Source organism: Euprymna scolopes, chromosome 13 (genome assembly GCF_053919585.1).
Source record: "Euprymna scolopes isolate OS-2025 chromosome 13, ASM5391958v1, whole genome shotgun sequence".
NCBI lineage: Eukaryota > Metazoa > Mollusca > Cephalopoda > Sepiida > Sepiolidae > Euprymna > Euprymna scolopes.
The window spans coordinates 66,597,841-66,615,228 of record NC_136494.1 but is presented as its reverse complement, the minus strand read 5'-3'; the positions used below and the strand labels follow the sequence as shown (position 1 = coordinate 66,615,228).

Below are 17,388 nucleotides of genomic sequence, written 5' to 3'. Positions count from 1 at the left end.
ATTTTTAACGAGCATATTTCACTTAAGCCCCTAAGTTTTCATTTATATTTTGTTTGGAATTTTAAGATGGAGTTGTTGATATTTTTAAATTTGGTGTGAGAAAAAAGAAAATTAAATAAAAACAAAATTATCCAAATATTTGTTAAATTTATTTCCTGTTTTACAGCAGCAGGATTTTTTTCTTGTTTAGATGAGCACTTCAAATTCTTTCCTATTTTAAGTAACACTAAACTTGCATAGGAATTTTATTTTCGAAACAAAAACTTTGAACACATCCTTCTGAGGTCACTAGGGATAATTATTGGTTAGGTCCATAGAACAACTGAAATAGTCAATGTCAAGAAACAAAATTCATTTTTTCTGAAAACACTATCACACTGACAATTTTTAAATTTTTTTTATTTCTTGACCTCATATTTTCTTTTCTTTTTTTTTTGATCAATTTTAACCCCAAACAAGGCACAGTGCCACTTTGAAGTAAGGGGCTACTATCGGGGACATAAGTTGCAGGAGCATTATAAAGGGAGATGAATAGCAAGATGTTTGTTCACATTACACTTGAACTTCTGTATATCAGTACAGTTAGGAAAACAGAATCCCGGAAGGGAGTTCTAAAGTCTTGCAGTTCTGGAGAAGAAACTATTGGAGTAAAAGGCTTTCTTACACCTAGGGATCTCTACTGTAAAGGGGTGGGACTTAGTTGCTTGTCAAGTTCGTCGGGGGTAGTCACGTCAAGAAGGTACAAGTGCTTGTAGTTTGTCAGAGCATGCATCAATCAAGTGTCAATCACTGCAGTCTTTGAATCCATCATTTAATCAACTGACCAAGCTCCCCGATACTATCTTCCTACTGGCGAACTGCAAACCATAATTATTTGAACCTTACCCACAACCAGCTGAAACGCCTGCCCCTCCTCATGGACCGCCTAAAGAGCATTCATGGCCTGTATTTACTACTACCCTCTTATTTGCAGAATATTTGAATGCGATATTTGTTTTCAGCATACCCTAAAAACCTAGAAAAGAAATCATTTTAAATGTTAAGGTGGAAACAAGGTAAAAAATTACAGTTTTATTTCTTTGTTTACATAGTTGAATTTTCAGTAAAACAACAAAATAGAAATGACAAAAATTACCATCAACTGGTGAATGTAAAGTTGTTGCTTATCAGGATTCCTGGTATCCTGGTACTGTGAAAGCTACATCAAGGATTTATGTAGAGTATGATTTATGGTTGCATCTCAGAAAATAGGGGTATATTTTGGGGCCAGATAGAGAGGATTTACAACTACCTTCAAAGAAAAAAAAATGAGTAGATATGAATTAATCTCAGAAATAAATCGAAGAAAATTTTTCATATAGATTTTGGATTTCTGTAAAAGATGGAAATTCCCATAGTCGACCAGAACATGCATTTTCGGACCAGTGCAATTTTCAATTTTGTAAATCCTCTCTATCTGGCCCAAAATATACCCCTATTTTCTGAGATGCAACCATAAATCATACTCTACATAAATCCTTGATGTAGCTTTCACAGTACCAGGATACCAGGAATCCTGATAAGCAACAACTTTACATTCACCAGTTGATGGTAATTTTTGTCATTTCTATTTTGTTGTTTTACTGAAAATTCAACTATGTAAACAAAGAAATAAAACTGTAATTTTTTACCTTGTTTCCACTTTAATATTTAAAATGATTTCTTTTCTAGGTTTTAGGGTATGCTGAAAATGAATATCGCATTCAAATATTCTGCAAATAAGTAGTTTTCCAGATATTAAGCAATGTCATTTCTTAGGTTATCGCTGGTGGCCATCTTGGTACATGCGAGCACGCAAACGTAACCCCAAGAAATTATGCACGAATGCATATATCAAGATGGCCACCGGCAATAACATAAGAAATGACATTGCTTAATATCTGGAAAGCTACTTATTTGCGGAAAATTTAAATGCAATATTCGTTTTCAGCATACCCAAAAACCTTAAAAGATAGTAATTTTAAAGAAAAATGTTAAGGTAGAAATAAGGTAAAAATTAACAAAATGGATTACAATGAAGTTCTTTATCGAACTTCCTAATTTATTATTATTAGATATCCTCAGTTAAAAAAAAAAATGGGTTTGTTTTACAGATTTGAAAAAATGGTCTTGACAATGAGTTAAAATAAATTCAAGTTTCATAATGTATTTTATTTAATTGTTAGGTGAAAGTACAGAATAGTTAACAAAACACTCTTTCTTCCCCATGTTAAGAATGGGTTTCTAAATAATAATGTTATTTCAGCATGGTAGCATGAGTGCACAAGTATCTTTTATTTGTTATATATTTGTTTTTTTTTTGTTTACCACAAACAAACACAATTCTACCTTAAGTACAAATAAGAAGTTATAAATACAATGAAAACAAAAACGCATGTACTTTGTACATTTTGTTGTTTTTTAACGCTTTTAGTACATATGTACTAAAAGCGTTAAAAACAACGAAATAGTATTGTTTGGAAATCAAACTTGAAAAACTTGAAAATAATTATTTTAAATTGACAAACTCAGAATAAAAAATGAAACTGATTTTTCTGCTTTCGTTTTGAAAGCAGAAAAAAACAGTTTTTTATTTCTTAAGAGAATATGAATGAAACTTGTTAATGCGCTGACTTTAGTTAGCTGAGTGCTGGTCAGTGCATTAGCGCAAAGCGAGCCGTTTTCCCCATTAAGCGGATGTGAATTTCTATAAAAGATAACATTTTAAAGAAATATCCGCACAATTAATTATCAAATATTTACACATTATACATGAAAATAATTCTGAAACTATTATCCATATGAAAATGGATGATATATGCCGATTTATCTAATCAACTTTGAAATATTCTTCGTCAACTTTGCTCAGTTGTAACTTTGCTTCCTGTAGTCGTAAAAATATAAATCAAAGTCCAGTAGAGATGAACTTCTTTGTTTATATAGTCTATAAAATTTCAGCCATATCCAATCAAATTTGACCCTGTGCATGTGTATCCAAACGCAATGTATGAAATGTAAACACTGACAAAACAGTTTCCCTTTTTGTTGTAATTTTTTACCGTTTTTTTTTTTTTAATATATTTAACTTGGAGCATAAAAACATTGAACGCATAAAAGAAAAATAAATTAACATCATTGGAATGCTTATTCTATTCTCTTTCCATCAATGTAATTCTTTTAAAAATTGACCCACAAATAAAAAGGATATGACTTGTTGAAGCACATTAGATATGTAATATTGCCGATGTCCACGAAAATACCACATACACTTGTAATGCTACTTACAAACTTTTTTAAAAAAAGTGCTTCTGACGAAAATTATTTATTTTTTATGTAAATCGCTTCAGACATGGCATGAAGCCACTTAAAGAGCTAAAAATTAAAAAAAAACAAAAAAAACTTCAAGGTCAAAAACTAGTTAATGATAAGTATTATATGGACAGATTCTGACCCAGAAAACAGTAATTGGAATGTGAGAACTAAAAGACATAATAAGGAAAGCAATTGTTATGAGGCTGCCGAAAGTAAACCAACTCTCCAAAATTTATTTCCAAACAAAAATTTAATAAGTAGTAACTTTATTTCAATGTTTGTGGATTGAAACTATTATTTAACCTATGTTTCTTCCCTCCTACTACCCTTTACTTCACAGGGGGGCCAATTTGCCAATTTGTGGAAATAGGGTTATTAGTTAAAAAAAAAATATATATATGGAGAAAAAGTTTTTATGATAAAAGTCACTCAATTTGAGATCTTTGTAGGAGGATCTTTGTCAATTGTGAAAGTTATGAGGTTTGGTCTAAATAGCTGATTTAATAAAATTATTTATTTATGAGCATAATAAAATTATTTATTTACGAGCATAATAAAATTATTTATTTACGAGTATTATAAAATTATTTATTTACGGAGTATTAGAGTATTATAAAATTATTTACTTACGAGCATTATAAAATTATTTATTTACGAGCATTATAAAATTAGTTATTTATGAGCATAATAAAACAAGATTTTTCAAGTACAGTTTTATTTACAAAGCATTAAGCAAAGCGTATAAACAAACATTAAAAAACACATTGCAGAAATGATCTCACACAATTTGAAAAGATATTTTCTGCATGTTTTTTTTTTTTTTTTTTTTTTTAAACCAATCTAATAAATATATTTTTTATTTAAATTTTTTTTAGTTTGCAAGGACTTGTGGTGCAGTGGTTAGATTAGTTGGAAAAATCGATCATAAAAAATGATATTCTCTGGAAGGTTCAATCCTCAGTGTAGGTGACCAAAAAATGCAATTGCGAATTACTTAGGACCTCTATCCAGTCGTGGCTGATGGAATGAGAGCACGCTACCTCCACAAAGTAAATAAAGGGTTCCATTCAAAATTCCGTCCAAATTCCTGAGTTCAACAGAAACATTCTCGAGTTCGATAAGATACACCTGAAGAAGGCCGGAGGTTACATCGGCCGAAACGTTGTGAAAATCACACTCAAGTCTGATTAATCCAAATAATATGAAAGCAAAATGTGTCTTTTTGGTTGTTGTGGAGTGCCTCAAGTACAATTGATCCCATTTATTTTTCTTTAAAGTGAAGCACCGGGAAAATGTTATTTTCTTTTTGATGGACTATTCCACCTCATTATAAAAAGTGTGTCTGAAAACTTACAAGACTGGTGTTACAAAAAACTAAATGGTTTCCCCTTCAAAGTATCCCCCATTTCCTTGAGTCTTGTGTACTTTCCCATATTTCTCTGCCATGCTTCCATGAACTGCTGGAAGGATTCTTATTGGATGCCTCTCAGCCCTTTTGTTATGGTCATTGTAATGGCCTTCACGCTTATAAAACTGTTCTGCTTGGTGATTTTTTTTGAACATGGAGGAAAAGAAAAATGTTATATGAAACAAGATTGGTTCAGTCTGATTTTTTTTCAGTAATGAACTGCCAGATGTGCAGTCATCATAAGAACAGGTGCATTGCCATGGTGAAAAGGTGTAAACAAAAGTATTAAAAAAACAAACAAACAAAAAACAATGCAGTGTTTGCTGAAATATTTGTGACAGAAAAATCTTAAAGGGAGAGCCATTCTTATAATAGAAAAATAAAGAAAGAGATTATTTTATTTCAAAGGAGTCACCACTTATCTAGGTCCAAAGGCCACTCGAGGATAAGGGTTAATGAATGTAAGGTGGTAGTGTAGTAATTGGTAATAGTGCAGATTGGGTAGAATTTGTATTATCTAATAAGGAGACTGCTCAACAACCACTTGTTTACATTGGACTTGAAGCTACCATATTGTAATTAGTGTTGCGACGATTCCTAAATTTATTCCGATTCTACGAAAATGTTGATTAACGATTCCGATACCAAGTACGATTCCGATTGTTGTTTTGAAATATGCCATTATATAATCGAAAGTTTTTGTTTAGCGAAAAAATTTGGTACAGCGAAAAAGTGGAAATACAATTAAGGGAATTTCGAAAACGGTTTGATTTTTTTTTCGTAAAATTTATTTCATTGAAGATAAAAGTCCAAACAAATATTTTAACCATGAATTAAATATGCACCATGAAATTAATAACAATCAATTAAAAGAGTTATTTTATATATTAAAAAATATAAAGAAAAAGTAAGTCATGATTAATTCAACAAAAATACAATAACATCAAATTTCAAGGGGAATAACATGTTTTGTTTATCTTTTGATATTCATTTTTTTGTTTTATTTTCTTCGATAACTCTTTAAAATTTAACTTTTTTTTGCACCTTCAATCGCTAACTGATTTTTATTCCACTTTCTAGAATATTCTTATTTCAAAATGAAATTTAAAAATATCTAAATCTTTGATAAAATTTTTAGCCTTTTATATTATATACGTTTGTTTTTGGATACTTTAAAAAAGTCGACCGACTCAAAGTTTTGTGAACTGATACCATGTGATCAGTTTCACTTTAGTTTTAGAAATATTTCCTGAAACAGCCTCTGTTCAGAAAATAGAAAGTACATATATTGTTCTATTAAACCTTTTATTGTTTAAATAATTTGACTTGTTTTATTTTTAAAAAATATAAAGGTTGACAAGACATTTTTCATTTGCTAATGAGATTTTTCATTCATTTACTAATGGAAGGGTGTCTGTTAAAAAAAAAAAACTCGCCAAAAGATAAGCACCCCTCCCCTCATTTTTTTTTTTTTTTTTTTTTTTTAGTCACCGATAGTCACTAGTTGGAAAAATCGCTGATTTTTAAGCATGATTTACTCGCATTGAGAGCACTGTAAAATCTTTTTTCTCTAAGGGTTAAGTATACAACTTTTTACTGGACGATGTAGTTAGGCTGTTTTATACACAAATAAACTTTGCTCACAAATGAAAACAATGTTACCTCGCAGCGCCTAAAGTTTCACAACAGTGCAAACAGATAACTAATCATGGGCTCGAAGTTTCGAAACAAACAGACAGCACCTATGTATGTGATGGAATAAGAAAACTCATCAAGATAAATAAAGATTACCTTTAAAGTAGTTAATAAAATTCTTGTATATCATATTAAATATGTTATGAAAAGTTCTATGACGTTTTCATCATAAATTTTTGACAGCATTAATCTCACTTCAAACAAACAGTTCAACTTAAAAATATAAGAGAATCGTAAATCTCCATCAACAGTTCATATTTGTTTTGAGTTAAGTTGATTTAACCATTTCAGGAATAAATGGACTTGCCTAGAGACAATAAATATAGTAACATATAAACGTTGTGGCAGCACTTTTTGACAGTTAAAGCCCCAGAATCATGATGTGTACTCTTGTAACATACTTTTGTTAATCATTGTATTTGTCTTTCTTATTACTGATCTGCAAGGCCACAGCACTTCCTTCTCTTTTTCCTTTTAGCTATATCTTCCCAAAATATGTTAGATGATAACACAATCTGCTCTTACCTCTTTTACCCATAGTTTACGCAGCACACAGCATTCTTTTAGCTTTAAAACACAACTCCTATTTCTTGTGCTTTTTTTCTGTATTTTTTATCAAGCTAAATAAATGTTACTAACATGTATTTTGACTCCTCTCCTAGAACTCTCAATATGGTCGCTGGAAGAAATACAAAAGATACATTGGAAGTATTTTCTCTCCTTGATGCATTTCTCTTTAAAAAGAAAGAAAAAAAAGACCGTCCCTTCAAAAAACAAAAAAAAAAAAAGACAAAAGCAATGTATTTGTTTTTCTCTTTTCTGCCAGATTTTCAAGATGATTTACCAAAACACATCCAGGCCACAATCAACTTCATGCAAGAGTGCGACATATTACTGCGGCCAGACGATGATACAATTGATGGAAATTCTGCTCACGCAGGTATGTATCAAAATTGTTCGTCAGATCCCCCTGCCTATGGAGTCTGAGGTGGAGTTAATTTATTGTATTAACTGTAGCTTGAATCATACCTTTTAAAATTTTAAGAGTTGGAGCCAAGTGTTTTTGTTACAGATTCTATAACCTATGTGCAAAAACTGTAAGCAATGGAAACAGATGAAAATTGTGATGTGAGGAAAATATGTTTGAATGATTGAGGTTGTCAAGAAGTTTTGTCATCTTGACGACACCGAGGAGTAGCAGGTGGTTGTGTGATTGCAAAAATTAGAAGTGCGTTCAAGAAACTTCTATCACTACTTACAGTAGAGTTTTACCAGTGTCAACCAAAGGAAAAGTCTATTAGACATGTATACACAGTGTAATGATGTGTAGAAATGAAATTTGGCCAGTGATGGTTGAGGACATGTGTTGCATGATGAGAAATGATATGAGAATTATACAATAGATGTATAATGTGAGTCTTAAATGCAGACCTAGATTTGATGATCTCAGGAAAAAAAATTAAATCTGGACAGTATAAGGGAGAATTGTGCAGAACAAAGAACTTTGATGGTATAGCCACATTGAAATAATAGGTGAGAGTGATTAGGTTAGTAGATGTAGAGCAGTTGAGAAAGCAGGGTCAGTTGGCAGGGGAAAGCCAAGGAAAGCATAATCAGAAGTGATAAGGACGAACTTGTGAGAAAGAGGAATGAAGACCTAGGTAGAGCTAGGTTAGTTTGAAAGTTAATCATTCAACACGTGTCAATAGGTAAAATAAATGTTGAAGATTAAAATTTTTTAAAATTAATTATACTAATAACAAATAAAATAAAATTTTTCAACTTCAAAGAATATTTATTTTTAAAAATTGACATGTCTGACCATACAACATTATTAATTTACTAAAATACATATGTAACATGCAAATGCATACAAAATGTTTTTATTTGGAAATGTGATTTTCGCATGTGAAAATCACTAAAAAAACAAAATAAATTATTATCTTGGATGTTATTCTCACAATGTTTCTGCTAATATAACTTCCAACTTTCTTCAGGCACATCTTGTCAAACTCAGAAATCTTAAACTGAACCTTTCATTTAATTCATGGGAGTAGATTGTTCTTGTCTGGTAAGCCATAACCAAGTAGGAGTTTTTTGTAATTTTTTTATTTTATTCTTGGTAGCATCTGTAATTAGGATTGGAACTTTAACGCCCAGAAGTGTAATGTTTTAAGTAACACCTTTATCTGTTACACCAAAAATGAATGCTCCTCTTCTTGAGACGGTCCTGGATATGACCTTATACTATATCCGATGTTTAGGCCCCAGCTTGCAGGCTTTGGGGAGTGTGGAGCAACCCTTTAATTGCCATTGCTACAAGGTCCACTCTGACTCGGGGTGGTAGTACTTGTTAGGATCCCAACTATGGTTTAAATAGAAACCGACTTGAAAAAAACAAATGTATTCTATTGAAAATGTTTTCTTCAAAATCACTGAATTCGGAATTAAATAACCTGAAAAGGGTTGATATGCCGTGAAACAAAAACAACCAATCTTCTTGAGATGGCTATTCATTTGTAGATTAATGAATGTACTCAGTTCTAAATTCTCTATAGATTCCCAAGTTTGGCAGAATGCTCATGAAGAAAGTCAAAGGTTACATTGGCTGAACATCCAATATGAGAATAGTAATCTGAAAAATAAAAAAAAAATATGAGTAAATTTTGTCTGAAATGATTTTTGTTTTGTTTGTTACGAAAAGAAAATTAGTTTCAGTTTACAAATATTTACGAACAAATTAATTATTGACTTTATTGATTTCGAAAAAGTTTTTAAGATGCTGAGAATAGCTATCATTTAGAACCTCCTGTGAAAATTTGTTCCCAGGCAATTAGTGAATGCAGTTTCCAAATCGACAAATGCCATGACCTTTCCTGGTCTACTCTCTGAACTCCTTGAAATAAAAGGAGTACACCTCTCTTAGTCCACTTTCGTTCTAATTGTTTTTGACGAGCTGACAAAAACTTTGGGAAATGTGAGAGATTATGTAAGCAGATGATATTGTTATTAATGCACCCAGTGTAACAGAAGTGAGTACAGTATTTAACAGATGGAAATCAGTACTTGAAAAATGGAGTTTTAGGGTTAATAATGATAAAAGATGAAGCATATGATATCTGATGCTGAAAAGAACATGCAATAAGTGATATAATAAAAGTTGCACCAAGTTCCTGTGCTGGGTGTAGAAGAAAATGAAAAAAAAAATACATAATAAGTTTTTATTACATTCTCATGAAAATCTTAATAAACTATTAGTTAACTCCCTTGAATTAGTTAACATAAGTGTGTGTTATTTCTCTTACCGTGAATTACTACCCTTAGAAAAATATTAGGATCTTCGAAGCCTCTAAGCATCCTTCTAAATCAACTAAAATAACAATTCACCAATTAGCACGAAAGATGAAAAAAGAAAATTATGAAGCAGTAAAAACAAAAACTCCTAAAAGTATACTAGCTGAAGATTTAAAAAAAAAAAAAAAAATAGAAGTTAAACATGTATCATGTGAACTAAAGTTACATTTTTGAAAAATATGCAAAATTTGGTACCCCAAACCAAAATTTTTGATCCAAATCCTTGACCTGATTTTTATTCCAGAAAATCTCTAAAATTTAAGACTTAAGCTTAAAGGTTATGAGAGAAAAAGAAATTGAAATTTAGGAAATTTTGCACATTCAATGCAAATCTGATTGATTTTAATTTTTGTCACAAGGTTTAATAACATGTCTTGATTTTAATATTTCTAAGAAGATATAAAGGTGGTGCAAAATTGTTTTGTTGAAGGAATTTATTTTACATGTCCTGGTATTGGTATTCTTCTAATATATGAAATAATTTACTTTTTCAACTTAATATAAAATTTTAAATTAGTTAAAATAAGAGATGCCTAGCATCACCTAATCGATATAAATAATGATTTACTACTTTGTTGTATTTCAGGTCTGCTGAGTGACATTGGTCTGAGCTACCTTTCAGCACAGCTTGGCATCGACTGGTTCTGTGTCGGATTGCAATTAGGGCTCAAAGTTGCCGAGATTGAGCAAATACAGATGGACAACCCGTCCGACTCTTTCCGCCAGATCTTTACGGTGCTGACACATTGGAGGGATAAAGACAAAGGGATGGCGTACAAGGACAAAGTGGAGGAACTGATTGCAGCATTAGAACACTGTGACCTTAATAGCATCAGTGATGACTTGAAGAAAAAATACAAAATTGACACAAGTTAATGCAGGTAAATTGAAAAGAGGCTTTATCTGACAATGTGTAAAAACTGATAATAAGAGATAGAAAAAAAGCAAAAATATCTTCTAAAAAGAAACGACTTAAAACTTGTGACTATTTCAAACTGGACTATGACAGATTGTGATATTTCACACTTGCATTGCTGTTGCATTATAGTACTAAATATTTAAAAAGAAAAGAATAATATTTTTAAATAAAATAATCTTATGCAAATTTAACATCTCTAATTAGGTACCCCAAACCAAAATTTTGTTTACATTATATCTAAAACATTTTAATGCATATGGATCTCTGCAAAACGTAAACAATGATACCAAATTCATTTTCGTATCTAAATTAGCCACTAAATTATAATCATCCATTTTCATTGGAAATTAAATTTCCCATCTTGTGTGCAATATGTCTAGAAGGCAAATTTTACAATTTATAACTAAAAATGCAGACTTCAAACCAGTGAAAACTCCTTATCATGTCATGTTTTGGTAAATGAAAATTAATCTTAATGAAAGCAGTAGTAATTAGATCAAGCCAGCCTAAACATTGGGAAAATTTCTGTTTATGAGTTTATTGGCAGAACAATTGATAGAAAGTAGTTCACCAGAGAACACACAGGAAAGCTAGTGTAGATTTGTTAATCAAGGTGTCACGGATAAAAAACTGGACACAAAGGGAGATATCTTTAGAGTTTTAGGATTGGCAATGAGTTTTACGGCGGTTGGGCACGGTTTGTGACTGGTTGACGTCAGAGTTGCGAACAGTTGCGAGCTTGATACAGTGGAGGCCAGATAATGGCTTGAACCAGGTCGGTAGAGCATTGGGAGATCGTCATGAGCTGATATCAACTGACAAACACTTCCTCAACAAAAAAACTAAGATATGGACGTTGGCGTTTAGAGAATTGTTTTCCACGATGGTGTCGAACATGCACCCAGAGCCGAACTGACATCCACAGAATGTTTTATTTTTGAGTTGTTTTATTTTAGTTTTGTATACTTGTGAGCCACTGCGAACCCTTTGGCAGCCGCCAATCTGAGAGATAACGACACAACCAGAAGAAGAGATGAAGGAGAAAAAAACGTGGAAACAAAATTAGGGTTAGCAATGTTGATGAGTGGGGACTATATGGTATTACAAATTGACACAGAACTGCAACTTTGAATAGCAAAAATTTTATTCACTAACTTAGATATAAAAAAAGAAACAACTCGAAACTCTATTCAGAATTATTTTCTGTTATTAGCCATACATACATACAAGTTGTTTTTTTTTTTTTTAATCATTGTGTATATATATTTGATATCTCTTTTTATGTTAAAAATTGAACTTTCCTTTGTTTCTTTGAGAAAAATTATTTTAGATTTATAAAGAGATAAAAGATTTTTAAAAAATTTTGTAACCTGTTTAAACTCTGAGTTAGGTGTAGGTATATGGCAGTGTTCATTCAGTCATTCATGGCAGATGGTTAAGTCGATGTTGTCCACATGAATGACTGGTTAGATGCCCTTATTTAACACTATGCAACTTTTTCTTTGGGATGAGAACAAATTCACTCTAAGAAGCCAGCAACTTTAGAAGAATAACTACATGTAGTGAATTCTGTCATTCCATAAGAGTTTCTAGAAAGATCAAGTGATATGGGCAGCTTGAGAAAATAAGTGAATGGTGGTGGGAATATTGAATTTTAAATAAAATGTCACATTATGTATGGTGTTCTTGGATTAATTTTTTGTAAAAATATATGATACATAAATAAATTACAAGAATTTTAAAATAGGAAGTAACTTTTTAATCACCATATATATATATTTATTTATATATATATATATATATATATATATATATATATATGAGAGAGAGAGAAAGACATGAAAACTTTCAATAGACTCTTACATGCATAAATAATTATCTTCCTAAAGAATATTTCTAATTCCTGTTGCTTGAATTTTGACCTTATCTCTTTCTTTTTTTTTTTTTTATATTTAAAGGGCCAAGCTTAGTTGTGAGAGGAGATACCTGAAGGAAGAACATGATTGAGTATTTATACCTGCTTTGGCAACTCAAGGCCAAAAGTGTGCTAAACCATGACAGGCAATCTTTCTACTTGCATGAGGGAGAAAAGTGAAATAATACATTACAATCACTCTCTCATACAGCTACCTACATGCAAACAAACAAACAAACACACACACACACACACACTAAATCTGTCCCTTCTTCTCATGTGTGTGCTCGTAGAGGCTGTGAACATCCAGACACACAGTTCATCTAACTACTCTAATATTTTGGGTTAAGGTTTATAATCTTTTGTTCCTACTTTAAGCATATTTCACTTTCAGTTAATTGTATGTGTGGTATATTTCTTTTAAACCTAGTGTATTTTCAGCACATTTTATTATGCTAGCAGTTGAAAGAAACCACTTTAACACAGAACCGTATCTGATATCATTCATAAGTCACACCTTGCCTAAAAAAGCATTAACAAAAAGAAAAAAAACAAAAAATTCATTTCCAAATTAAGTTGGTCTCAAAATAACATTTTATTCATTAAGAAGGTTGTCTCCCGTTCAACTAAAATATTATTTCTTTCTCTGTATAAGATTAAAAAAAACTTAAACTTAGAGAATATAATGACTTTACTGCAACCCGGGCAACAATGGACTGGTACAGCTAGAAACGGTTTCTACTTAAAAAGAAAAATTTATTTCTAAAAAAAGAAAAAGAAAATGCATCGTTTAATTTCACATTTCTTTTTGTACATTCCAACCATTACTTACCCTCTTGCTCTTTCTTTTTCCTTTTCAAGACATTTTTATTTGTACAGTGTGCCCTCAACAAGATGAAAAATTATTAGTAAATTAATATGCAAATATCATATTTTAATGAGACTTGATGAAAAATGATTAAACTTTATTTTATTTTTTAATTTGCTAAAAAATTTATAAGTACGAATTTTTTATCAAAAAAATTTTTATTATTGTAAAAAAATTCATTATGAAAGCAATTTGATTTGAAAATCGCCATTTTTTGTAAAGGTGTGCCTTTGTGTGATATCATATACATGCTATATCTTTGGTGATAATAATATGGATATCTTATTGGAACATGATAAAAGATTTATGGGTGATGAATTGTCAGGAGTGAGGTCTTTTGAAACTAAGTTGGCAGTCACTTTTTTCAGATGACTATAATTTCATCTGCTTGCATAACAATTCCTTGGTTCCTTTCATGGCCGTTAGGCAAAGCTCCACTTGAAACTTTGTAGGATTGAATTTTTCAATTTTCTTCACTTCTTTTTTTGTTTTTTCTCCTTTTTATTGTTTTTTTCTTTTTTCTTGTCTTAGCATGTCTTTCTTTCATTCACATTTTTCTATTTTTCTTTTCATTTTTCTTTTGAGATTTTCTTTTTCCTTTTTATTTTTTTTTTACTCTTCTCTTTTTTTTATTGTTTCTCTCTTTTCCATTTTCTTCTCTTACTCCCCCCTCCCTCCCGAAGAGAGAGGGCTAGCCATGTCATAATATTGATAAATTCCTCATTGTTCTAAGTTGCAGTTCACTGGACTTGAGTTGTTGCTGTGTATTCTCTAATCACTCTACACCTCTCGCTCTTACACACGAAATCTGTCCATCCTTTTGAATGTGTGCTCTTAGAGGCTGTTAAAATCCAGAAACACAGTTCAACTTCTCAAATATTTAGCATCAGAGTTTATACTCTTCTTTTTTCTACTTCAGGCATATACTTTTTTAATTTCTTGTGTAAATGTGTCTTTCAGTTTGTATATGGTTGTTAGTTTCTATTTGAATTATGTGCATGATAAAAAAACGGTTGAGTCATGATATGTTAGTCAAGTTTTTGTTATCAGTTGAAGAGTTTTGCAGAATTTTAGAGTTCAACTTTTTTTTTTTTTTAAAACAACTTCAGAGTTGAGGATTAGCAATTTTTAAAGGAGTGTGGAGTATAAAATGTATTTTTTTTTTCCAGCTGATTCCACACTGTGCAGAGTTGGCAACCTTTGAAGGAGTTGGACTCATTTTCTTTTAATTATTTTGAACTTGCTCAAAATTTTTTTTTTTTTTGAACAACCTCATAGATGAGAATTAAGTTGGAAGTCGGCTTTTTTTTTTTTTTTTTTTTTTTTTTTTGCAAATATCTGAAGTCGTGGTTTTCTCTTTTGAAATTGAATTGGATATTTACACTCGACTCTCCACCTCCAGAAAGTTGCAGCTTTACTCAACATGAGTTGTTGTTACATATTCACTGCCATTGTTATGTTTTTCATTCCTTTAATTTGAAACTCTTGTCGGCATCGTTGAAGCTCATGACAACACCTTTGTATATATGATGTATGAATGAAATTTTCTTTTATGAAATTGAAAAAGTAAAAAGAAAACTAGATGCTAAATTTACTCTACTGGTAAACTATGGTTTGTCTATTATGACATATGAAAACTTTTGATAGGGTCAAAGTGTACATAATTGATACCTCTTCAGACTACAGAGTCAGTATGCCAAGTTCAGATCCTCACAGATATATTCCAATATTATTGACATCTTAATACTGTTGGAAAAAAGTATGATCCTCTCCCACCTCTATCTGTAAAATAATAAGTTTATTTTCAGTTAATTATATATAATATTGTGCTTTAACATTAAAATAACCTGCAAAGATTTTATGTCTTGTATAACAAACAAACCAAACCTTTTTGGAGTTATTTTATGCCAAAGTATGATTCCTATGAGAAACAATTCATTGAATACAAGTTCTTATTTTACCCTTACCTATTGAAGGCGTTCATAACTGTACCATCTAGATCTATAAAGTTATCTTATATTTTCAAAATTAGACCAAAATAGCCTTTTAGTTAATAAATCAAACTTCGTTTCTGACTAGCCAGTTTTTATTTAATTTTGTACAATGTTATTGACAATCAATAATATACTTTTTTTTTTTTTTTTTTTTTTTACAATTTATTGAAAAAATTACTTAGTCTGGACCAGACAATTTAGATTATAAACAAATTTAACTAATCACTGAAAAATCCAATTCAACGATAACATATTTTTAATTAAAGAATATAAATGGAGTTATCTCCCTTAGAACTAAAATATACCTTTCTTTGTATAAGATTAAAAAATTAAAATTAGATAATAAAATGAATTTACCATGTCCCAGGCAACATCGGATTTGTTCAACTAGTTTGTATTGAAGTGCAAGTGAATGGAATAAATCCAGAGAAATTTGAACTCTGCTTAGCCAATTCTGTTCAACAGGTATGACCATGTTTATTTTGGACCTAAATATATATGCAAACATTTAGAATTCTTCTATTATGTTGAATGAACAGATCTTTTTATTTTTCATTGAAGAATATAAAAAAACCTATCACCTTTACAACTAATATTTCTTTTTCTGTATGGGTTTAAAACCATTAGTTTATATTTCTGAATATTGTACAACTTTGGATTGTACGCTTTGAGTACTACCAAGTTACTTAGCAATGTATTAAATTGTTCTGCTCTAGCATGCTTGCCTGAGTCGCTAAATGAGTTTAATGTCTTGCGTGGATTACATAGCACCATACAGACATTTTTTTCGATATGTTTGGAACAAAGAAGTGGTACAAAGGAATCCCACGATGCAGATGTTCTCATTCCGCTTTTATTTAATATATTTTATTATGATGTCTGTAAAAAAATTAACTTTATATATATATATATATATATATATATATATATATATAAAATGTAGGTTTTACATTTAAAATTTTTGTAGTAAAATATAGAATTTTAAAAACAAAAACTTAATTGAACAAGGAATATATGAAAAGTTCTTTCCTTAATCTATGGATTTTCGATGTAAGGCTAATCTCTTAATGTCTTTAGCAAATATTTCTTTATTGATAAACATAATTCTGCTTTTTAGCACATACATTATTAATTAAAATATTTTTAAAGGAACATAGAAAGAATATAATTTTAAAGTGATCCATATATATATATATATATCAATATATTCAAAAAAATTCATTTCTTAAGGTGTTATAGAATATTTAAATGCTGAAAGATGAATGTATCATTATGTCAACCAACATCTGCATTTCATGCACATCCAAGTGTGCAATCAATATATATATATATATAATGTTGATTGCATACTTAGATGTGCATGAAATGCAGATGTTGGTTGACATAATGATACATTCATCTTTCAGCATTTAAATATTCTATAACACCTTAAGAAATGAATTTTTTTTTTTTTCAAAAAATGAGAATAGATATCAGCTTGAGAAAATATGGTAAACTTTTATAATGTCCAAATTCAAGGAGAAATTCCAAACGATCATATATGGTCAATATCTGCTCCCTTGATTTGGCTCACTTTTTAAAATTTATGTCTAAACAACTTTTTAAGTTGATTTCAGATTATATTTATTTATTATTTTATGCATCCACACAAAATTTTATTAGGAAATATATTTTATGTATAGATTTTCAGTATTTACTTTGATGGTGCTCAGTACAAGAGTAGGTAGCTAAGTAGTAAACTATGAAAATGTTTATGTATGTATATTTTAACCTGATGAAATGCGGAAAATTCTATGCAGCTTAATTGCCATACATTTTCATAACTTTAGATATATATATATATCATAATTAAGATAATTAGCCAATTATAGAATGAAGAAAAAGAGTTATCCTTTCTCGCTTTGT

At 30.4% G+C, this 17,388-nt stretch overlaps 1 protein-coding gene across 3 annotated transcripts in view; it reads left to right on the top strand.

The window, feature by feature from the left end:
* Nucleotides 1-13,403, top strand: part of LOC145292056 (malignant fibrous histiocytoma-amplified sequence 1 homolog) — a 70,781-nt gene extending 57,378 nt beyond the window's left edge. For all 3 annotated transcript variants that reach the window (XM_080138101.1, XM_080138099.1, XM_080138100.1), the window contains 3 exons: nt 7,260-7,373; nt 10,374-10,668; nt 12,665-13,403. In XM_080138101.1, the coding sequence (XP_079994227.1) occupies nt 7,260-7,373; nt 10,374-10,663 (404 nt within the window). In that variant the 3' untranslated portion in view covers nt 10,664-10,668; nt 12,665-13,403. The remainder of the gene's footprint in view (nt 1-7,259; nt 7,374-10,373; nt 10,669-12,664) is intronic.
* Nucleotides 13,404-17,388: the final 3,985 nt, after the last annotated feature.